Consider the following 24,347-nt stretch of genomic DNA (forward strand, 5'->3'; position numbering starts at 1 on the left):
TTTCTCCATTCCTGTGCCTAAGCATGAGAGTAAAGTGGGGGTTGGCGGTCTGTGTGCAATTTTGCAGTAAGGCATTTCTCTCTTCCCTCTCTGTGCGTATGCGTGGCTGTATGTGTGAGTGTTTGATAAATGCTGATTATATGTATAAATATAGTTATATATATATTTAAAGGATTATAATTTATTTTGGAGACGACAAAAGATTTTTTTTCTGGGCTTCTAGTGTGCGTGCTTTTATCATGTTACGTAATGTATGTGTGAGGGTGGTCCTGCTAAATTACGGGAGATGTGCAAAAAAATCCCTTCAGACGGCCAATGATGTCATGTTTTTTTTTTGGGGGGGGGNGGGCTCGCTCGGCCACGAGTGTATATCTTGTTGCTGCCATGGCGTTGGTGATCTATCTCTCTCACAGTGTCACTGTGTCCTGGATGTGTCGGGGCCAGAGGGATGCCTTTACATGCCCTCTGATGTTCTAGAGATTTCTCCCTCATGCACCGGTGTGTGAAAGGCTTGAGCACACACACACACACACACACACACACACACACACACACACACACACACACACACACACACACACACACACACACACACACACACACACACACACACACACACTCTCTAACGCTAACTGATGTATTGTACAAATGCATACACTTACACACACACACACACCCACCCACCTGTGCTCACTGACAAGATATGTTATCGCAGTTCGCCAAAGGTTCTATTTTAACAATGTGTTGATGTTGTATATCTGCTGTTTCTCCTGTGATGCGCATGTTTTTAATATCCGTGCAAATGCTCGGTGACTCTATCATCATCTTCTTTTTTCTTTTGGTGTAGATTGTATGTTTTTTTTTTTTTGCCATATCCAGACCCTGTCTTTGCCATGTGTTTCAGGCCCATTGGATGCCAACACATTTTGGTTCATTAAGATACTTATCCAATTTAAAAGATCACCTCACATGCCCTGATATCCTCATTGGTGTACTCAATCCTTCTATGGCCAAGCAAGGAAATTGAAACCTACTACCGGTATATGAATTGTCTTTCTTTTTTGTTGCTGTTGCAATGCAGGTAAAACAGTGTTGGACACAGTACATGACTGAGTTTGAAATCTAAGACATGGCAGGAAAGAAAATATTGTATTAATACTCTGTCTTTGTTTTTGATAGGCTGATTTGCTCAGCGTAAACATTCAGATAGCCGATGAACAATGTGCATTCTAGTGGGGCTTTTTTTTGCATCCATGTTGTCACTCACTACCAATAAAACTAACATTCACGAGCAAGCATATAGTACATTAACTTTGTTTCACTATACAGTTTTTACTTTGTATTGCCTTTGTATTCTTTTGAGTAGACTTTTGTTTTTGTTAGAGAAGCACTGATTTCTCCGGTTCACCGCCCATGTTCACAGTTGCCAAACACGCATCTTAAATACCTCTTCATATTGGATTGTTTTGATGTTTGTAATGCAATCAGGACAAGGGATTCACACTTCACAACCAGGAAAATCAGAACTCTATACTAATTCCATGTAGCACATTTGGTGCACATTTTAACATTCCAGTCCTTTTTTTATTTCCATTTCATTGCAAATCACAGATTGCAGTGCACAGAACACTGTTGAGAAGAAGATTGTAAGCCTACTGTAATATTTACATAAGGATTTAATTCAGGAGTTAGTGGAATTAGTTCAAGTGGAATTAACAATAAAGGTCATCGAAGTTAGGCACTAGTTTTTTATTTTGCGAACATCTAATTGGTGTTCATTTATTGCTTAAACATTTCCCCCATATTTTTTTGGATTTCTCCATCTCAGTCGCTCACCACCTATGATGCACATACTACAAGTATAAGCCTGGAGCACTTTGATCAGAGATATTTAGAAACTTAGTACAGTAACGGTTAAATAGATGAGCAAGTGTGCGAGATCATCAGCACTGCTAGTTGTTAGCACACCACGGTTGTTAGTACTCCGCAGTCCCCAAGCAGCTGTCTGTGCTGGCGGTTGGCTGACTACGCCTCTGCTGATGAGGTCAAGGAGGCGGAGAACAGGATGGCTCCATGTAGTTGGGGCCTCCGTCAGCACTTGGGGCCTGGGTGGTGTTGGTAGTGTCTGAACAATGGCTGCTCTCATGCAAGCGTCTGCTGTCATGTAGTGACTAAGTAGGCCGTGGGAGTGAGATGCGCCCTTTCTCCTTTCTCCATTCTCCTTTCTGCTCGTCTCTCTGCTCCTGCGTGCTGCTCCCCTATCATCCCCCAGCAGTGTTGCCAGATTGGGTGGTTTCCCGCCCAATTGGGCTGCTTAGAATGGCTGTGTGTGGGAAAAAATTGCATTTTAAGAAAAACCCGCTCAGTTTTTGGCCATAGAAACCAATAGAATTGGGCGGGATTTAGTGCTTTCAGGTGGGTTTTGAGCATTTTTTGGGCTGGAAATCATCTGCCTCATCTGGCAACCCTGTCCCCCAGTGTCCCAGCAGAGGCTAAGATCAGCTGAGATTATGGTGATTCAGGATTGTAAGCTGTGGGTGTGACAGGGGGTATTCCAAGAACGTGGCTAAGTGGTGAACCTGGCTAAGTGAACCTACAGGAAGTTGTAAACCTGGCTAAGTGAAGCTACAGGAAGTGGTAAACCTGCTAACAGATACCCTGCAGGTGTCCTATAGTTCAGAAAAGACTCCACTCTTCTATTCAATCATTTACCACAACCTCCAGGTTAACACAAGCTGTTTCACTACTGAGCCAGGTTCTTGGAGTGCTCCTCTGGGGACTTTACTACAAATCTGGTTCAGCAGTAAACCAGGTTAAGTTAAGAGGTAAATCATGTAATAGAAGTGCCTGGAGTCCTCATTTCGATAAGAAAATGAGATCTCCAGGCTCTTCTATTAGATGATTTACCTCTTAACTTACCCTGGTTTACTCCTGAACCAGCTTTGTAGTATAGGCCCCTTGTTTTTCTGTAGGGGTATATGATAACAAACCGTACACTGAGCTCTTTGCCACCTCACTCAAACATGTCATCAGTGTCCTCCTAGGCCTAGCAGATCAGGATTTTGTCTTTTTGTCTCAGTGGATTGTACTGGACACCACCACTAGCACTTTCACAACTCTTGTGTAGGAAAATTATATTTCTGTTATTATTTCCTTATGGTGTTTCAAATTATATGATCAATAAAAAAGGAAATTTATGATCTCATTGAGTTTTGTCTTTGTGGTTGATTTGCCTGAGGGTTAGTTGTGTGAAGATAATACATGTGATCAGGGCTCTAAATTAACACACGCCAACACGCCAAACACGGGTGAAAATTCATTTTGGCTAGTAGAAAAAAATACCTACCCGCCAATTTGGCTAGTAGCACCCAAGTACAGTAACTTATGAACGGTAAACCGCTGCTCTGACGAACGTTATACGGCGAGATTTCCTACATTACCCATGGACACTAGCGTCACGACGTAGCCTCCCACCGTGGGCTTTCCAGTGCATCGAGTGTCAACTCCATGCTGTTGCGCGCGCCAGGATTGAAAACATTTCAGACGACCAGCCTTCTGTCAGCTATTCTAAGCTGCGCTCACACTATTCTGACAGGCAGCTCTCCATGCTCTCGTCGCTTTCGCTACAACCTTTTTAAACGTCACTACTGCTATTATTAGCCTACTATATGAACCTTGCTGTAACAGGCTGCATTTTTAAGCAGCGAGACCCTGACCGTTTCAATAACAGGACTTACGCAGATTATGCATAGCGCTACTTCTGTTGTGTAGACGTTTTGTGCGAGTGATGAGAATGTGGCGGGGGTTAGAGCAAGGTTCTGTGTGTTGGTGAATGCTAGTAGTAATTGTAAATAGTGACGTTAAAAATGAGTGGTTGTGGAACGAAATAGCGACCAGGGCAGAGGAGGAGAGCCGACTGTCAGAGTAGTGTGACCGTAGCTGTCAGTTCAGTTGTCTTCTGAAATGTTCAGAGTCCTGGCGCAACTAAGTTGGAAAGCCCACGCCATCGAAAAGGGAAAAAAAGCAACCAACGACGAAGCTGTGGAAGTAACAAAGGAAGCGAAGATTCCCGAGATATTATTTACTTTTAATTAAACTAGGCTTCTTGTCATTTTGTTGCGCATGGTAGAGAAGAGCTCCTCCTCTCTCCTCTCCTTCTCCTCTCATCTCTTCTCCTTCCTTGGGGTGTGCGTATGTGAGGTTTTGTAGTGTTTGGCTGTGTGCTTGGTTACTGTAGGCCTATGTTAAAGGTCTGTTATGTGAGTGGCTTGTGTGATGTGATTCAGCTGCTTTCAGAGGAATTTAACAAAAACTAATCAAATTAATTAGGCCTAAGTAACGAAAGTAAAAAATAAAGCAGAAGTTAAAAATAATTAAAAAATATATAGCCTATAATATGCTTATTAGGCCTATGTAGGCATATAGTAGCCTATGCAGGCCTATAGTGTAGGCCTATCTGTGTTGTAGACAGTTGAACAAAATGACCATAATTAAAAAAAAATAATTAGCCTAAAGCATAGTTTATTTTGGCGAGAGAAAAAAAAAATGGCTAGTTGAACTTCTGTTTGGCTGCTAAGAAAAAATGTCCACTAGCCAAATTGGCTGGTGGTGGAAAAAGTTAATTTAGAGCCCTGCATGTGATTGATATGGGCAAAAAAATCCTTTACAATATTCTCAAGAAATATATTTTTATTTATTCAAAGTAGGTAAATAAGTGTTTACTTCATGAAATACAAATAAACTCATTTTGTGATACAAATACATACATAGTACATATCCATGTAATAAAACATGTACTTTATAAAGTGAGACTGAATAATACAGTATATACAACCAAGGAAATAATGTTCTTAATAGTTGGCTCAGAAAAAATATATATCTTCATTTTATTTAACTTCATAATATCCAAAATATAACAATGGCTTTAAGAGACAGTCATATTTATAGTAGTCAGAACTTCATCTTCATCGCCAAGGCAAATCCCTGGATGATAGCACTGAAAAAGGAAAAGGCCAAAAGTCACATTTTATGAAGGTCAACCACACTAGATCACAACAAAGTAAAAACACGGCACTTGTGTATCACACTGTGGTGCAAATGTTGTGTCAACATCAAAAGGTCGATTTGTATGTGTGTATGCATTGCTCACCCAGTGGTTTCTTAGTGCTGCGAGTGTTGACCAAAATCTGTCTGGCGGTGAGGGCCGGCTGAGACTCTGAAGAGAATAGCCCTGAGTCTTCTGCAAATCAGAGAGAGGAAATGTCTTGTAAGAAAGGTTTAAATATACACTATATATTAATACACACACACACACACACACACACACACACACACACACACACACACACACACACACACACACACACACACACACACACACACACACACACACACACACACACACACACACACACACACACACACACACACACACTATCATTGGTAGATCATTAGGGTAGATTTTGTAATATGTCATTGTGACCACTAGAGGGGGTGAGAGGTGTTCCATAAGTGATTGTGTCCATATACAGCCGATAATGTTGTCAAGTATGTCCCCAGGGAAGCTGACAAGGGACAGAGGGGTCAGCTGTCCCGGGCCTGGGGAGATGGGGGCCCATAATTGGATTGCATTGGTTGGGGGGCCCTTTCAGATGACTTTGTCCTGGGCCCAGCAAAAGCTGTCAGCGGCCCTGTATGTCCCCACAGGCCCTTAATAGGGAAGCCATATGAATGTGTACGCTACGCAATAAGCAATACGCAATAACATGTCAAACGAATCTAATTAGCTACAAAATAACCTGCACGGTGCTAGAGATGGTTCAGTACAGTAGCCTACCTGATGTCGCCGAGTCTGTGTCTGTATCCATGACCAGCTGGGAGACTTCAATGAGCTCGCTCTCCTCTCCCCGGAGGTCCATTTGGGAGCTGCTCATGTTGAGTGGGGCTCCTGTCTGCTGAATGAACTGCTGGAGGTTACACTGCCTCAACTCCTTATTCAGCTCATCCAGCTCCTGTGTTTTTGCCTGCAGAGTTCAGACACAGGCACACTCAAGTTAATACTTTGTGAATTAAACTTTGTGAATATAATCAGTGATTGAGGATATGCTTTAAAAAAAAGTTTATTCCTTTACTTTTTCGCTGAACATCTGATTTTTTAACCACATACAGAATATGTTTTGGAATTCTTTTTAATGGTTCTTTAACATTTCAACATTTCCATCAAAACATTTCCCCTTGTTTGCAATATTTGTTGTGACAATAGTTTACCCTCAAATCAAAGTGAGGTAAACAGCCATGCCTCATGACCAATGATGATGTAATCTATCTATCCTAACAATATAACTACACACTGGATCTGTGCCTGTTTTTTTCAGTTCCTTTCAAACATTTAATCTATCTCCAAAGTCTGATGATTGCCACTGATGCCGTAAGAATCACAGTGTTTGGATAGGGCTATATAGCCTTGCACGCCATCCTACGTACTTCACTTCCGCCAAGACACTTGGCTCGGCACTACGTCTGGTACCTGTCTTCTGTGGAGCGATGTTGACCGGTAGGATTTGACCAGTGTCCTGACAAACGGTCCTACATTGTAATTTTTTCCTACGGTAGGATGTTCTGTCAGACATGTCTGTTAAACGGTCCTACATCGCCATAGATAGACGTCAGACATGTTTGTTCAACAACTTGTAAGTTAAATCCTGATTTTTCCGAAAATGTCCTTCCTGCTTCCTGCAATCGCGTCAGATCAAACAAAGTCCAGACCATGAATAGGAAATGGAAATGGTAGTATTATGGGATGGTCAGGACCAGGCTAAGGGCTATAAGGTGAATGCAGCAGTTCTGAGGTCAAAATTGGAGTCCAAGACATCATCTTCTGGACTCTCATATCTCATTTTATCTCTCTCTCACTCATTTCTACCCCCCCCAAACTCAAGAAACAACAAAAAACACATACTTCTGATATTCTAAGGGCCATTTCATTTTCTCAACGCACAGCACATTCTGTAGTGTTAGTTCAACCCTTACAGGGTCTAATTAGTTTAAATGTGGTGTTGGTCCTACTCCTTCTACTAATTGTTGAATAAACCTGCAAAACGTATTTTGTGGATTCAGGCAGCGCAGCACCCAGCAAAAACCTGTCTCCTGTCTCTGAGAGCGTCTGCACCTGACTCCCTGACTCATGTTGACAAGTGATTGCGGAGATGTGGAGGAAAAACACTGACATATAAACCATGATGTCATAGTTTACTTTGGGAGCCACGCTTGACTTGGCTTAATAGTCACCACCCCTCCACCTCACCTCTCCACCACTCCTCCACTCCACTACTCCACCACTTCAACCCTCCTCTCCAGCACTCCTCCACACCCCACCCCTCCACCTCACCTCTCCAGCACTCCTCACTCCTCCTCCTCCGCCCCGCCACTACACCACTCCTCCCCTCTGCCACTCCACCACTCCTCCACCCCTCCCCTTCATCTCTTCACCACTCCTCTACTCCTCTATTCCACTACTCCACTACTCCACCCCTGTGGCGTGCGTCATCATCATCATCATCATGCTACAGTAGTTATCTCTAATGGCATGCCCAGGGGCTATACTCCAAAGGTGGTTCAATAATAAACCTGCTTTAGGTAACCCTGAGCCATTTGCTCAGTCTGTGACTAAAAGAGCCATTGGTTTTCATTTGCTTTCAAAATAGAGTAGGAAATGTTTCCCTTGAACATTTTTTAATAGAGTTGTATAAAGCAGAAGTATAAGTACTACTGGTATGATACTACGTGGTTTCAATTTTGCAGTACCATACGATTAGTGTTGTAATTACATCTTTAAGAGTACTTTATACAACTCTGCTTTTTAGTTTTTGTGCCATATATCGTTTGACATTTCTTTCATTTATCAATGGCAACCAATTTATTAAATGCGCTAACACAAAAATATAACAAACTACTGTCACCTGCAGAGGGGGCAGGACTGACCCATCCACCGTCCAATCATTTTACTGTAACACAGCTGCCTGAACGCTGATAGGTCGGTCACAGTGAACTTTTTTTTTCCCCTCAAGCCGGGCCTGTCCCGTGCACCAATCAAGGGCGTGACTTCAGATGGGGAGGGCTGAAGCTGATAGGGTTTGGACTTTTGAATTGTGTACTTTCAAAATATAGCTTGCCTTGCGGCGACTGCTTTTTTCCAGGATCTCCTGCTCCTAATCTATATTTGCAACGGACTTTCATGTGTCCGGTTTACGACAGCTGGGTTTCCTACTCAAAATATTCCACCTCAAAGTTGTAATTTATATATCTGTCTGATCTAGGGCTATAAGGAATAAAAAAAAACAGAGCCTCCTCAAGTTCGATCTGCCCTGTAGAGGTATGAATGTCACGTCACCTGAAACGCTGGGACAGGTGAACTGGGTGCAACAGCAAACAGTCCTCGTTTCCTTTAAATACTGTTTACCTAAAGCTTGGGTGTTCACTTTCAAGTGTTTGCACTTCTCTGTTGTTTTCCAAAAGTCCCACACAGACCCTATACAAAATGGCTGGCCTGGTTCAAACATGGTGATTGGATAATTTTAACCCCGTAGAGTTCCAATTGATATCCCTTTAAAAATGTTGTGGCTGTGATGTTGAACAGACATATCCATCAAAAGACAATAAATTGACCAAAGAATAAAGTAACAAAAGCTCCAAAGTACATTGTCTATAGAATCTTCCTACTATTAAAGGATAACTTCAGCCAATTTCAAATGCAGTTGTAATGCTCACACTACCCTGGACTTGTCAGTACTTTTTTTTCTTTTCTTCAGCCTTTTCCGAGATCCTGGTCATTGTAATGGGGGCAGGTGTTTGTTTACATTTAAAAAAAAAAACATCTTTATTTATTCCTAAAAATATCCAAACGCTTATGCAACATCAGCAGACAACTAGCAAACAGCGATACCTTTTGGTAAAATATTTGGAGTAGGCCTATGTTAAGAATTTTTTTAATGTAAACAAAATCTGCCCCCATTAGAATAGCTCAGATCTCGTAAAGGGCTGAGCCGAAAAATGCAACATCACCGGGTACTGACAAATCAAGGGTAATGTGAGCAATACAACAGCATATTGAAATTGTCTGAAGTGGTCCTTTAAATCTAGTTGCAAATGCAATAGCAAGTGATACCTATCTAGCATTTCCCAAATGTATTCTTCCAGTAAGTTGCTATGCTGCATTCCAAGGTCATGTTAAAGGGAGACTAAGCAACATTTTTGAGGTTAATGAGTCATCTTTGTAAATCGGTAGACCATTAAATGAGTCATTGCAGTGCGACTGAACCTTCGTGTAAGTTAAATACCCCAATGATGTGCACAGGGGGAAAACCACACTTGCGAGTTGTCTTGTGTCATCTCAGTGTTCATAAATTGACAAATCTCAGGCAGCGCTGGCTTGTTGTCATTGATATAGCAATTGAAGATGGGCAGGGATTTCCCCTCTGTGTATGTCTGTGCTTTTGCAATAGCAACCACTGGTTGTTTATATTTTTGGTCTGTTACTTATAGTTAGAGGTGCTCCGATCACCATTTTTTGGGTCCGATCACCGATACCGATCACCAAAAATCTTTATCTGCCGATTACCGATCATTGCCGATCACAAAAATGATTTCCTATTTTTTTTAATAGCCTATTAATTATCCTTATTGAATACCTTTTCTGCCCATAAACCAATCAATCTTAATTTGCACATGTCTATTATTAGGCTATTATTATTATTATTATTATTATTATTATTATTATTATTATTATTATTATTATCTTTCAGACTAGTGTTGGTAATACAGTCTACAGTATTAATCAATGTATAAGTTATTGCATAGAATAACTAAACTATTTAAGATTGAATTGAAACTGAAACATTACATCAAATAGTCTTCCACATACGAGAAAAAAACAACCTGTCGCTTTAAATGAGCAGCCTCGTGAGGAGAGCCCCTCCCCTCTCTGTCACCGTCCACAGTTGCAGACAGTGCTCCACTGTTCTGAATCTCTCTCTCAAGTTTTAACCACATCTGTCGCCGTTTGGTGTTTCAGCGACTATCAAACTAATCGACTGACTGCCAATTACAACTTTGAAAACAATAATTGACATGTTTGTGCTGACAACGTGAAGTTGTCGCGTGCTGACCAAGGCAACTACACAGGTTATAACGTAACATGGCTCACTGGCGATTCCCTGATTGACGCTCCCAACCCAGGACGCTCCCATTTCATCTCGCTCCCACTAGCCAGACTATCGGTACCACCGCCATATGACGGAGCCAGTTATCTTGTTGATGTTAGTTTTTTGTTTCTAACCCTAACCTTAACCCTAAACCTAAACCTAACCCTAACCCTAAATTGCTTGTATGTGGCAGTATATGATAATACGTGAAATATAATCGGGTGGGACCGCACGTCCGGGAGTGATAGAAACACCTGGGACCGCACGTCCGGGAGCGATCTCAGTTGGGAGTCTCCATCCCCTTACCCTCACTGGCGAGTACTCAATCGCAAATTACATTGTCACTCAGGTAAACGGCGCATGGATCGGAAAATCAGATCATTGTTGATGCAGATATGGTTATGAATGGTGGAAATGAAGGGGGGGATGGCGAAAAGTTATAGACAAGCAAAGATGCCTTCTTTTGGTGCAGTTGCAGCTGTGCAGAGCCAGCGGCTACATGCAGCGCCAGGTGTAAAGGCAAATGGTTGCGTGAGGAATTTAATATCTCTCGATCGGTTTTTTGATCGGCATGTTTTTCCGATCACCGATCAGGCTATTTTTGGCCATTATCGGCCGGTCATGATCGGCAGCCGAGCAATCGGAGCACCTCTACTTATAGTACTAAATTATAAAATGTCTTGCTGTAACTCAACTTGTTTTTCAGTTGAGTGTTTAGTGAGCATTTGATCGTGAACATTTAATCCTGCCTCATTGGCCTACACACTTGGTGTTACATATAAAGTGAAGAGGAACAGAGGCTACAAGCTCAAGAGACTACATGCTCAAGATTAGTAGCCTCTTACTGCAGCAGGGGTCGCCGGCGACCCTATTCACGCTTAACTACATCATAACAACATTGACATGACATTAGAGAGAGCCATAGTGCTGCGCTATGGGGTTAAAGAATCACAATAAAAATAATCATAATTAAAATATATTTTTAAAAAATCTGTTCATCAGTTGCATGAATGACAATTGATAAGCTCATTTGAAAACCAACAGTCGAACCAACAGTTAAAACCAACATCAGTGAAACAATCCAAACCAACCAAAGTCAACAATTCAAAGTCACCCCTATACATACGTAGGTTTCACGTTTACAAACATTCATGTTGTGAGGAGGGGCAAGATGCTAAGCAGCCAACCACGTCAGCAAATATTTTGACTGACAGCAGTTTCTGACAGAGGTTGAAGAGTGCGCAGCAAGGGGCGCGTAGTCAGGGATTGTTTGCAAACGTGCAAACCCATGTATAAGGCCAGAATCTGGCCCTGCTGTGGCCAGCCGGTGGGTGGGGTACTCGTCTGCCATGCAGCCGACCCGGGTTCGAATCCCGGCCCGGGTCCTTTGCCGATCCCTCCCCATCTCTCTCCCCATTCGCTTCCTGTCTACCTCTCAAACTGTCCTATCATCAATAAAGTCGTAAAAGACCAACAAAAAAAACAAAAAACAAAAAGGCCAGAATCTAGCCCATCAGCCCCTCTCACCAGCACGCACCCACCAATCATCATGAGCGAAGTGGATGTCGGAAATGCGCGAATTTGTGAAAATGGCAACAAGGAACTGCCTTGCTAATCGGCGAAGCTAACCAGCCAAATCCTGACCCTCTGGGCTAAAAGACCAAAACAAAATCAGCCCCCTCTCACCTGCAGCATCTTGTCGGCCGTCTCCAGCTCTTGCTCCGCCTCCCCCAGCGAGCTCTGAAGCTCCGCCTCCAGCCTCTGCCGCCTCTCCAGCTCCGCCTGGGCCGCGTCCAGGGACTCCTGCGTGACCTGGGCCTGCTTCAGTCCGTTCCTCTGGTGGGCCTCGCGGCGCTGCACCGCCTCCTGCAGCTGGAGCTCCAGCCGGCCCGTCTGGCCCCCGCAGTCCGCCAGCTGCTGGCCGTGCTCCTCCAGCATCACCCTGAGTTTAGGGATGCACCAATACACATTGTTTCACTTCCGATCCGATCCCAGTATCTAAAGTTGGATATCTGCCGATACCGATACTACTTCGATCCAATACCAAAACCACATATATGCATGGGTTTCAACTTGAGGTAGGCCCAAGTAGACTATTTGGTCAGAAAAGGAAGTCAGAAGAACAGGAAACCAATTGATATTTAAAAAGTAACAAGTTAAAAAGCAACAATCTCATCCTGAACACTAATATGCAAGTGTAATGATTTCAAATTAACATTACACCGGGATCAATGTCAGTATCAGGAAAGTTCCGATTCATTGGGAAAGTTCCGATCCGATCCGATCTCTGAATTATTTTGATATCTGAACTCGATACCGATACACCGATAGTGATATCCCATCCCTACCTGAGCTGCTCCACCTCCTGCCGCATCGCCTCCTCTCGCTCCTCCTCCGCCCGCAGCTCCTCCTCCCAGTGGGCCGCGTGGGCCAGCTCCGCCTTGCTCCGCCGCATCGCCTCCTCCAGCTGGTCGAGCTCCTCCAGCAGGTCCGGGGTGAGGAGCGGAGGGGGCGGCTGCTCCAGCACCCACACCTCCTGCTGCGCCCTCTCCAGCCGCTCCCCCAGGCCACCCAGATCCTCCTGCTGCTGCAGGATCCGCCGGAAGAGCTCCTCTTTGGAGGGCCCTGGCGGAGGAGGAGGAGGAGGAGGAGTGGAGGAGGTTGCGGGTGTAGGCGGGGGTAGGATCGGGGAGGGTGAGGGCGACTGTGCCGGGGACGGGGACGGGGACGGGGACAGCCGCCTCAGCTCCGGAGAGTCCTTGGGGGGCGGCGGCTTCTTAAAGTGCTTGGGCTGCGTGTGCGGTGCCGTGGAGGGCCCCAGGTTGAAGGTGAGGGCCTTCTTGGGGGCGTCCCTCCGCTTGGGGGGGACCTCGGGGTGGAGGTGTTTGGGGAGGGGTGGGAGCGGGGCGAGGGAGGTGGTGCGGTCAGGCGGTCGCGGAGGCCCTCCACCTCCTCCTCCTCCTCCTCCTCCACTATTGCTGCCGCTGCTGGTGATGCTGCCAGTGCTGCTGCTGCTGCTGCCGCCACTGCCCCCGCTGGTGGGCCCCGTGCGACGGAGGATGAAGCGCACCTCGTTGCCCAGCTGGCCCAGCTTGGCCAGCGTCTGTAGGGGGCGCTCATCCGCCAGCAGCTGCCTCTCCGTGTCACGCATCTTCTGCACCAGGACGTAGCGCCCGGTCTGGCCTATTCAATCACAACACACCACACAGGTCAGCACTATAGACTGAGATGTACTGTAGCCTTTTAGTGTAGTTGGGGTCGCCGGCGGGCCTATTCACTGCTGAAAATACTGAACTACATAACAACATTGCTATGACAGTACCGATAGCCTTAAGTAACAGATTAAGACATAGCCATTACAATTTTGGTGACAGTAAGGTTACAGCATAGGCTCTGCGCTAAGGGGTTAAGTCACATAGAACCAACTGATTATTGTTGACATTCAACTGACCACTCCCCGACTGATTTGCTAGGTTTAGACAGTGTTTTTTTGTTCTTGTATACTTTGTAATAACTGACTCAAACAGGAAATCATAATTAATAATATGCAGCAAAATGATTACACTTGTGAACATTTTATGTGCCATGACATCCAAACGACTTAGTTATTTAAGTTTGGGGTATTGTTTACAGTTCCTGGAGCAGTATGAGGTTCTAAGGTGCCTTGCTCAAGGGCACTTCAGCAATGAGGGACATGGGATTTGATTTTTTTTGTCCATACGGTTAATCGTATGCATAATGGATATAGTGTAGTAAAGGACATAGTAGGGCTGGGCAATATGACGATATATATCGTTATCGTGATATAAAAGTGTATATCGTGATAGTAATTTTATCAGTTGTATACAATTGAATATAATTTAATTACATTTCATGTTGTCACAATACACACTATGAGTTCATGTAACTGTAAAAATAACAATAAAAAGATCCACTTTAAAGAAAGGTTGTTTTGCGACATGAAAAAATAAAGAGCAAAAAAAGAGAATAACTGAAAACGTATGTAATTGTGCTATATCGTGATATATATCGTTATCGTGATATAAAGTAATCCATATCGTAATATAGTTTTTTTTCCATATCGCTAGGACATAGCATAAAGGACAAAGGGTGGAGGAAAGAGCTTACCAATGGCTTGAGCCAGGGCAATGACCACCTCTTGACAGGTGGTGTCTTCAGATAGGCCACACACCACCCGCAGGACGCCATCCACCCAAACTTTGAGCTCCATTCTTGATTGTTGTGGTGTGGTCCTCCCTGTGCAGCTGCGCCGTAGGGCCTATATAGGCCTCACTGTGCAGGTGTGTTTTGGCGCCTGGACCTTGTCTCACTGCAGAGCGATCCAATGGGCCTCACGGTGCAGGTGAAGTATTGGGTCTGTCACAGGGACTGTGGTGGGCTGTGGTGGAGTATCACATGGCCGCTTATGCAATCTGCTGTGGATGGGAAACTAGTTTTAGTCACTGATACAGTTCATTTGCAGTTGATCATGCTTGGACATGATAATTGAAGAAGAGTCTGTGTGGAAGCTGTAGTAAGGTGTATGGAAATGTAAAGGGAGCTTCAAATGAGAAGGCGGAAACCTAGCGCCAAATTTGGTTTGCATATAAAGTAAAGACGAACAGAGTAGCCTACGTTTCCAATGAAACATTCATCCCAGTTCAAGCTAATTTAAAAATGATCTGTGGCATCAGTTGCAATAAAAGGAACTGGTATCATATTACTTGTTTCAGTGACTGTATCAGGTTAAATTGATAACCCTTTTCTAAGAAGGAAGGAATCCTACATATATTGCACACATTCCAGAGAAACAGAGTCTCTGTGAAATCAGAACCAACCAAGAAACGGAACAGAAGACCTCTTTGTTCACCCTCCACACTGTGCAGCTCAACATGCACTACCTGCCTTTAACCACAGACCACCATTTAAACCGCACTCAAACACAAAACCAACACAGAGACAAACATGCATGCTTAAGCTTGTAACAACAAACATGACTCACAATAATAAATATAACCAGTTTTTTTTCTTTCCTATTCTTGTCTCTTCTGTCAGTGAAACACAGAATGTGTGTTTGTGTCTGTTTCTGTGTGTGTGTGTGTGTGTGTGTGTGTGTGTGTGTGTGTGTGTGTGTGTGTGTGTGTGTGTGTGTGTGTGTGTGTGTGTGTGTGTGTGTGTGCGCGTGCGTGCGTGCGTGCGTGCGTGCGAGCGTGCGAGCGTGCGAGCGTGCGAGCGTGCGTGTGTGATCTGCAGGTGTCAAATGTATTGGCAACTGAAGCAGAGGTCAGACAGAGATCTGTTTTCAGACACCTGTGTGCTCAGGTAGGACGAAAAGGGGTCTTTATCCAACTGCAGTCAGGGCTGCATCCCTCCGCACTGCAATGATTAAATGTCTGCTGATGGACACCAGATCGCAGGGAGAGGTTTTGGGTTCTACAATGTCAATGTCAGATCATATGCCCACTGCTGCTATGCAATCTGCTTGGCAACTTCGACAAAGGCACAGGGCACAGAATCCATTCAGTTCTAAAATGGACGTGGACAGCAAGTCTCACAGAGTAAAAGTAGGCTACATCAGATGTTGCAAAGATATTTTGGGGGCTTTTTGCCTTTATCAATGATATGCCAAAAGACATTTGCTTCTATTTTAAAAAGGTATAGTAGAATATCTCAAGAGTATGAATGTTTGGAAGGAAAAAAGACATTGTATTAAGTCAGAAAACAAATTGAAGCATATTCAATTTTCCCTGTGTGGGGTACTTAGCCTTTCTAGAGCAAATAGTAAGGAAAACCAAACGATCTCTGAGAATTGTTGTGGTTTCGTGGCTCAAAACCAGTTTTAAGTCACTTAATTCAATCACTCATTCACTATAGGCACAAACACTGCATAAATGGTAAAACAAAACAAATCGCCATTTTCCATATACAGGTCCTTCTCAAATAATTAGCATATTGTGTTAAAGTTCATTTTTTTCCCCCATAATGTAATGATAAAAAATAAACTTTCATATGTTTTACATTCATTGCACACCAACTGAAATATTTCAGGTCTTGTTTTGTTTTAATATTGATGATTTTGGCATACAGCTCATGAAAACCCAAAATTCCCATCTCAAAAAATTAGCATATCATGAAAAGGTTGTCTAAACAAGCTATTAACCTAATCATCTGAATTAACCAATTAACTCTAAACACTGGTAAAAGCTTCCTGAGGCTTTAAAAAGTCTCAGCCTTGTTCATTACTCAAAACCGCAGTCATGGGTTAGACTGCTGACCAGACTGTGTTTAACATTGAAGTCAATGGCAGTGGCATTGCATGAGGGTTATGAAAGCCCAGATATCATTGATGCTTAGCTGTCAGCTGTTTTTTGTTCTTTGATCTGGTGACCCACACTTCCCTCTTCATTATACTCCATAGATTTCCATACCAAGTTTTTGTATTAACAAATGTAAAAACAATTCTAATTTGCCAGACAGAACTTTCCATTGACTTTCAATGGGGTTTCATGTCTGGCAAATTAGAATTGATTTTTCTTAAAAATAGAAAAACTTGGTATGGAAATCTATGGGGTATAATGAAGAGGGAAGTGTGGGTCACCAGATCAAAGAACAAAAAACAGCTGACAGCTAAGCATCAATGATATCTGGGCTTTCATAACCCTCATGCAATGCCACTGCCATTGACTTCAATGTTAAACACAGTCAGGTCAGCAGTCTAACCCATGACTGCGGTTTTGAGTAATGAACAAGGCTGAGACTTTTAAAGCCTCAGGAAGCTTTTACCAGTGTTTAGAGTTAATTGGTTAATTCAGATGATTAGGTTAATAGCTTGTTTAGACAACCTTTTCATGATATGCTAATTTTTTTAGATGGAAATTTTGGGTTTTCATGAGCTGTATGCCAAAATCATCAATATTAAAACAAAACAAGACCTGAAATATTTCAGTTGGTGTGCAATGAATGTAAAACATATGAAAGTTTATTTTTTTATCATTACATTATGGGGAAAAATGAACTTTAACACAATATGCTAATTATTTGAGAAGGACCTGTAGTATATGGTGAATGAATGAGTGATCATTTTGGATTCACAAAGCTACTGTTGATTCCAGTCAAAAGCTGAGGACACAAATAGTTTGCCAATCTGCATACAAATAAATAACGCGCTTCGCACAACAGCTAGCCTGTTATTACCATCATCATCCTGCCTGTCATGCATGTGATTGCGTGATTGCGTCGAGCCTTGAGACAAAGGCGTCAGTCACATCCGCATAATGGGCCTGCAACACTTGTTTGCCGAGATATTAGACACTGGTAGGACTCGGTTGTTTCCGGCTCATAGTATGCTATGTGATTCACAGTGGGGAACAGCGCTCACTTTATGAAGATTGCCTACAGTACCTGCCTGGTATTGCAAAAGCTGTGAGTGTTTGTGTGTGTGTGTGTGTGTGTGTGTGTGTGTGTGTGTGTGTGTGTGTGTGTGTGTGTGTGTGTGTGTGTGTGTGTGTGTGTGTGTGTGTGTGTGTGTGTGTGTGTGTGTGTGTGTGTGTGTGTGTGTGTGTGTGTGTGTGTGTGTGTGTGTGTGTGTGTGTGCAGGGGTGTTGTGGGCGCGGTACGCGGGAGTACGCAGTCCACCCACCACTCCTGAAGTGAGATTTAAAAAAAATCTTCTGCCCATGTTTGAATACAAAAAAGATATGATCGCAGAGCAGTATTGTAGGTGATTGACCAAACAGATGAAAACAGAGAAGCAATGACGGTAGATTAAGGACAGTTGGGGGGTTTGGCATGATAAGTTGCCTAATTATTTGATGAAGTTAAAAATCGCATACCCCCACTTCAAAAATCCCCACTACACCACTGTGTGTGTGTGTGTGTGTGTGTGTGTGTGTGTGTGTGTGTGTGTGTGTGTGTGTGTGTGTGTGTGTGTGTGTGTGTGTGTGTGTGTGTGTGTGTGTGTGTGTGTGTGTGTGTGTGTGTGTGTGTGTGTGTGTGTGTGTGTGTGTGTGTGTGTGTCCAAGTGTATGTATGTGTGTGTGTCACTATTGATGACCTGTGTCGTGAAAGAAAAAGTATTTTGTTATTAAGCTATTGTTTCATTCATTGTTGTATAATTATTTACACATTATACACTGAATGTTATGTACGCATATTGGAAAACCAACAGGTGGAAATGGCACAGCACAATTTGCCAAAACTGGTCAAAACTGCTCTCCCTATCATACACCACTCCTCTGCCAAACAGAAAAACCACATGGTCACCAGGATCATGTCTCATCTCAAAAGAATGGCTACGGTTACATGGCGTTTTTAATTCCAAATTAATCATTCCGATTAAAATTGAATAGTTTGGTCGAGTTTACTTTGATATTTCATTTAATTCCAAATGGTAAAGTGTTTACATGATGTTTTCAAGCGGAATTAACCTTTATTCAGAATTAAAGTGAGTTCATTTGGAATTAAATGTCTCATGTAAACATAGTGAGTGTCACGTATGTTTGTCTCCTCTGAAATCCCGTGATGACATCCGAGAAGCTGTTTCAAAACACATGGCATATAGCTTTCTAGCTGTGTCAATAGCAAACCTTGGGTAAATATTCACTCTCGTCACTGGCATTGCGCAAGAGCTAACCAACCAACTACATAACCTTGTCTGCCACCTTTGTCAAGGTATTCTGCTGTACAACATGGTGTGGGGGTGGGGTGATAGAACCTCTGTAGTGATGAATCACTGCACACTAGACAAATATGACACTGCAATGACTTTGGCAAGAACTCTTTGTTTGTTTGTTTGTTTGTTTGTTTGTTTGTTTGTCTGTCTCTCTCTCTCTCTCTCTCTCTCTCTCTCTCTCTCTCTCTCTCTCTCTCTCTCTCTCTCTGTGTGTGTGTGTGTGTGCGTGTGTGTGTGTGTGTGTGTGTGTGTGTGTGTGTGAGAGAGAGAGAGAGAGAGAGAGAGAGAGAGAGAGAGAGAGAGAGAGAGAGAGAGAGAGAGAGAGAGAGAGAGAGAGAGAGAGAGCAAGAGAGAGAGAGAGAGTGTGTGTGTGTCTAAGAAAGGATTCCCAAAATTATTGTAACATAGTCTGGATCACTCTCCACAAAGAAGATACTGTCTGTTTCCTTAGCAACAACTCCTGGCTACATGAAATCCAATCCTCACACTTTCATGCAGCTCCTTTCACTAATCTCCACAATATGAAACATCTGGCCAATGAACACTGTCATGGAAGCCAACAGGAGAGACAAAGGGATTCGTTGTCCTGGGCCTAGCGAGAGAGGGGTCCCAGAATTGGGTATGCAAGCAAGCGGTTTTCTCCTCACGAGCAGGATGACTCGAGACGGTACTCCCAGTGAGAGTATATGGAATCAATTGGTACTCCTTAGTTACAATGCATGTACTGGGTACGGTGACCCTTTCAAATGACTTTGTCCTGGGCCCGACCAAAGCTGTCAGCGTTTCTAGACACTGTCCTATTGTATACATTTCACAGGTATCCTCAAGTTTTGCCATCAAATAGGCCAGCAGTTGTGTGTTCGGTCAGGATTGAAGGTTTCTTCCCACAGTGAAACACCGGTATTTACACATAGAACCCAAAACCGGGTAGGCCTACTGTGCGCTCATGGTAAATGACGTCTAATGTCTACTCTAAACACACTGAGGTCAGCTGACGTCAGAGTGGACATACCAATGATACAGGTCGGTGGGTGATAAGCATCAGAGTATATGTGGACGGTGTGTTGCACCTTGACACTGTCCTTCTCTATAGTTACAGTATAAACTAATTTGAGTATAAGTATAACCCAAAAAGATTTAGGCCTATATAATACTACAAAAATTAAAATAAAAGTTTTCCACATGTAAGATACAGTAAGATATAGTAGGTTATGACAAAACACTACTGGCAGAATGGCATGGCTAACTAACTATAGGCCTATCATTTAATATTCATTTTCCCCTAGTTACTTCAGAGCAGCAAAACAACTTTTCATTGACAATACTATGCTGAGCCTGTTACAAAAGGTGCCTGAATGAGCAACCCCTTCAACTGTAACACAACATCTTTGTTCTGTGCTATAGATTATTTAGCATAGATCCCTATCTAACAGAGATAAGGCAAGTGACTTACTCTCTTGTGCAAGAGGAGGTGGATTGTTGACCCTGAGCATGCTGGTTTGAATACTCCGGAGCATGTTCCTTCGAAAGCTGAATGTGCGTCTAATACTTGCGCACTACGCTCTACCACACTGTGTTGTCCTCACATCCTCTTCAACTTTTGCTACGAGCTGCTTTTTTGAGTCCTGCGGTCCCTACATTTTCAGAGCACCACTAAAATCTTCGGTGTCATGCAGCAGTCGCTCACATTCTCTGTGGGTTTTGTGTTGAGTTCGAATGGGAAACCGGATAAACAGGTTTATGTACTGAGACTGCCTGAGGTGGACGTGGACCTGTTGCCTATTTCATCACCCAGACAAAATTTATTATGAAAAGTCTCTCTGTGTGTATGCGGTGTGAGTGTTTTGGTATGACCCAAGGACAGGTTTATGGAGGTCATATTTTACCAAAAATAGTGAACTAACATACCTAAGCTAACTAACATTTTGCAACTGACCTACATAGGCCTATTCGTAAATCTCAATACAATATTGATGGTGATAGATGACTAGTTAGGGGACACAGTATTTTGACCTTGTCATGACCTTGTTCTGAATATTACAGCTAAAAATAACAATAAAATAAATAATTCCTTATTATTCCTAATTATTCCTTCCTTATTTTTTGGAGCCAAATATTTTCCACCTGAGTAATTGCCCAATAAGTCAGCACTTAAAAGAACTTTGTTACAGTATAAACCTTTTGGAGCTAAATAAACAATCTCCATGGTTGAGCGATTTGAATGAATCTCAGTGGAGACCTTGACACTTCCCAGAGAGCGACGTTAATGAATGGCACTGCTGTCTCCACAGTCTAGCTGACCCCTGACCTCTCACTAGAGTAGACAACGTTGTGACAGCCGGTGTGTCCACTGCAGACATGGCCAGAGGCATGGGCCTGTATAGGTGGAGGAATGCTGGGAAGGGTAGGTAGGCTACATGGCTCTGGGCAGTGGTGTAGCCTACCTTGAACGCAGTATACCCACCTCAACATTTCAGGGATTTCAGTACACCCACTTAAAATTGATTGATCCATTATTTATTTAGAAAAGCACAAATATATCACCTCAAAAAATATACAGTATACCCACGACAAAAAAGTAGACTACACCACTGGCTCTGGGTGGGTGGGGGGCTGGACGTTGTGGTGGCTGTAGTGGAGGCAGGGAAGCCAATAGGGGGTAACAAACGGGTCAGTTGTCCCGGGCCCATGGAGAGAGGGGACAAAATTGGGTTCATTGTAGGTCCTGAGTGTGTGTGTGTGTGTGTAGGGGGGGGGGTTGTCCTGGTTGTCCTGGGCCAGCCAGAGTTGTCAGTGACCCTGAGTGAATTATTTTAGCTGAAATTTACCATAATAGGGCTGACTGTTTGGGGCTCCTATACTGTAGAATTGGACAGATTTGACGGGGCCCTTAGCGATTGCCTGCTACGTATAGTCTGCCTATTGGTGAAGGCAGCTCTGGGAGGGGGTGGAGGGGTACGGCCCCAGTGGTGGTTCAGCTAGCCAGCTATAGCTGATCAGTAGGCTAATAGCGACGACTTCTCACACGAGTATCAGCTTGCAGCCAGTCCAGCTGAGCACTGTGCGCTGGTGCTGTCGATACTGTCACGGCCAATGACTTGCTGCCGTGCCTGCCGACACAAACCAGTCTGCCGCATTCCTCTTTTGTGTGCACAGGGCCGGCCGAGTCAGTCCTTTTTTTCCCCTCTCTTTCTCTGTCATTCTCTCTCTCTTCTCTCTCTCTCTCTCTCTCTTTCTCTCTCTCTCTCCCTCTCTCTCTCTTTCTCTCTCCGTCTCTCTCTCCCTCCCTCCTTCTCTCCCTCCCTCTCTCTCTCTCTCTCTCTCTCTTTCCCTCCCTCTCCCTCTCTCTCTCTCTCTCTCTCTCTCTCTCTCTCTCTCTCTCTCTCTCTCTCTCTCTCTCTCTCTCTCTCTCTCTCTCTATTTCTCTCAGACTTCCTGCTTCTCCTTTGGCAAAGAATGAAGAATGAATATGGAAAGAGTGAAGTAGAGAGTGAGGTGAGGAATGAGAGCAGAGGCAGAGTGGAGCGGCAGGTTTGTGGTATGCAGAGTTTCAGGTATACCTCCATCTCATTCATTTCCCAGTGTGGTGTCACTCAAACACACACACACACACACACACACACACACACACACACACACACACACACACACACACACACACACACACACACACACACACACATGGGCACGGTAGATAGATAACCTACAGTGTTTACACATGATATCTGGAATGTACGGAGATGGGAAGGGTAGAGTTTTAAAACAAATACGTACTGTAGTCGTGGTAAATAGTGTTTTTTCAAACATTTCCATGCATACCGGTAGTCAAACATTACCTATGAAACGTTAGCTATTTCAAGTGCTTTTTGTCTGTGTGTGTGTGTGTGTGTGTGTGTGTGTGTGTGTGTGTGTGTGTGTGTGTGTGTGTGTGTGTGTGTGTGTGTGTGTGTGTGTGTGTGAGTGATCGTGCATGCGTGCGTGCGTGCGTGCGTGCGTGCGTGCGTGCGTGCATGCGTGCGTGCGTGCGTGCGTGCGTGCGTGCGAGTGTGTGAACGTGCGTGTGTGCCTGCATGCTTGCATGCGTGCGTGCATATGTGTGTGTGCCTGTGTGTGTCCGTGTCCGTGTGTGTTTACAGTGTGCTTGTGTACAGTGTGGGTTTCCGTCACAGGTGTGCACATTCTTCAATGTTCCCAGTAACATGAGGCCTGTTTTGCCACCATGAGAAGGTAGCCTCAGCCTCTCACATTCTGTCTGTGCTTTGCTCAGCTCGCCATGTACCCATGATATCTGGGGAATTTATCTCTCAACTCTTCCTTTCTCACAGTTGTGTGAAATAGATCGATAGATCGATAGATAGATAGAGAGAGAGAGAGAGAGAGAGAGAGAGAGAGAGAGAGAGAGAGAGAGAGAGAGAGAGAGAGAGAGAGAGAGAGAGAGAAAGAGAGATAGATAGATAGATAGATAGATAGATAGATAGATAGATAGATAGATAGATAGATAGATAGATAGATAGATAGATAGATAGATAGATAGATAGATAGATAGATAGATAGATAGATAGATAGATAGATACAAAAGTGATAGACTGTGAATTCCAAATATTGTATTCTGAATTCCAAATATTTCTAATTAATTCTGTGCAGTTCCCAATATATATTGCTCTAAAATAAAATAGAGCTGTAATTTGAACATTGAACTTAAACCAATACTTTGGACTAACGGATGAATTCAGAGACAGAGCACATGCGTGACGCTGTCAACAGTTTGTTTTCAAACCAAAGGGCAAGAACATTTGATTGCTCGTTCAAAAGTCGAGGCGCCAAACTGCTTTGAACAGGGGCGGAGATTCCAAAAACTCATACCTTCTAACAATTTGTTTTAATGTGCAGAGAGTAGGCCTATGTATGGCTTTACCAGCAGTATGACAGTGTGCTAAGGAACAATGCTTTAAAGGAAGAACACAACTTCTCATGCTGCATACTGTTTATGACAGTGTGGTTCCTCATGAATTAGAAAATCTGTGTCACCGTGCCCGCAAGCTAACAAGCCCCAGGTGTCAGTGACCTCAGTTAGGCTTCTGAGTGAAAATCTCACAGTCAACTTTTATGGGCGCATTTTGCGTTCACCAATCTGATCTGATTCTATTCCCTGAAGATTAATGGGATACAGATTCCGGGTCTGCTGGATGTGCAAAGGGCCGGGCACTGATCGATTCGGTCAAACCCTAGCTATTTGAGATTTCAACCACAAATGGACACAAAACATACATGTACAAATTTCATTACACTTAGCACACACACACACACACACACACACACACACACACACACACACACACACACACACACACACACACACACACACACACACACACACACACACACACACACACACACACACACACACACACACACACAGAGGCAGGGTGCAGATTTGTCGGAAAACCAGAAGGGGGGACAACTCTCAGATTTTAAGC

General features: G+C 43.6%; 1 protein-coding gene across 4 annotated transcripts in view; it reads right to left on the reverse strand.

The window, feature by feature from the left end:
• Window positions 1-4,708: 4,708 nt before the first annotated feature.
• The window catches only part of LOC134438709 (ras association domain-containing protein 8-like), a 23,640-nt gene continuing 4,001 nt past the window's right edge, over window positions 4,709-24,347 (reverse strand). For 2 of the 4 annotated variants that reach the window (XM_063188329.1, XM_063188327.1), the window contains exons 3-7: window positions 14,328-14,635; window positions 12,548-13,382; window positions 11,886-12,141; window positions 5,837-6,023; window positions 4,709-5,239 (exon numbers count right to left, since the gene is read on the reverse strand). In XM_063188329.1, coding sequence (XP_063044399.1) covers window positions 5,112-5,239; window positions 5,837-6,023; window positions 11,886-12,141; window positions 12,548-13,382; window positions 14,328-14,430 — 1,509 coding nt within the window. In that variant the 5' untranslated portion in view covers window positions 14,431-14,635 and the 3' untranslated portion in view covers window positions 4,709-5,111. Of the gene's footprint in view, window positions 5,240-5,836; window positions 6,024-11,885; window positions 12,142-12,547; window positions 13,383-14,327; window positions 14,636-20,323; window positions 20,802-24,347 lie in introns of those variants that run through there. The other 2 variants (XM_063188331.1, XM_063188330.1) reach the window with 2 other exon arrangements.

Source organism: Engraulis encrasicolus, chromosome 22 (assembly GCF_034702125.1).
Source record: "Engraulis encrasicolus isolate BLACKSEA-1 chromosome 22, IST_EnEncr_1.0, whole genome shotgun sequence".
Lineage (NCBI taxonomy): Eukaryota > Metazoa > Chordata > Actinopteri > Clupeiformes > Engraulidae > Engraulis > Engraulis encrasicolus.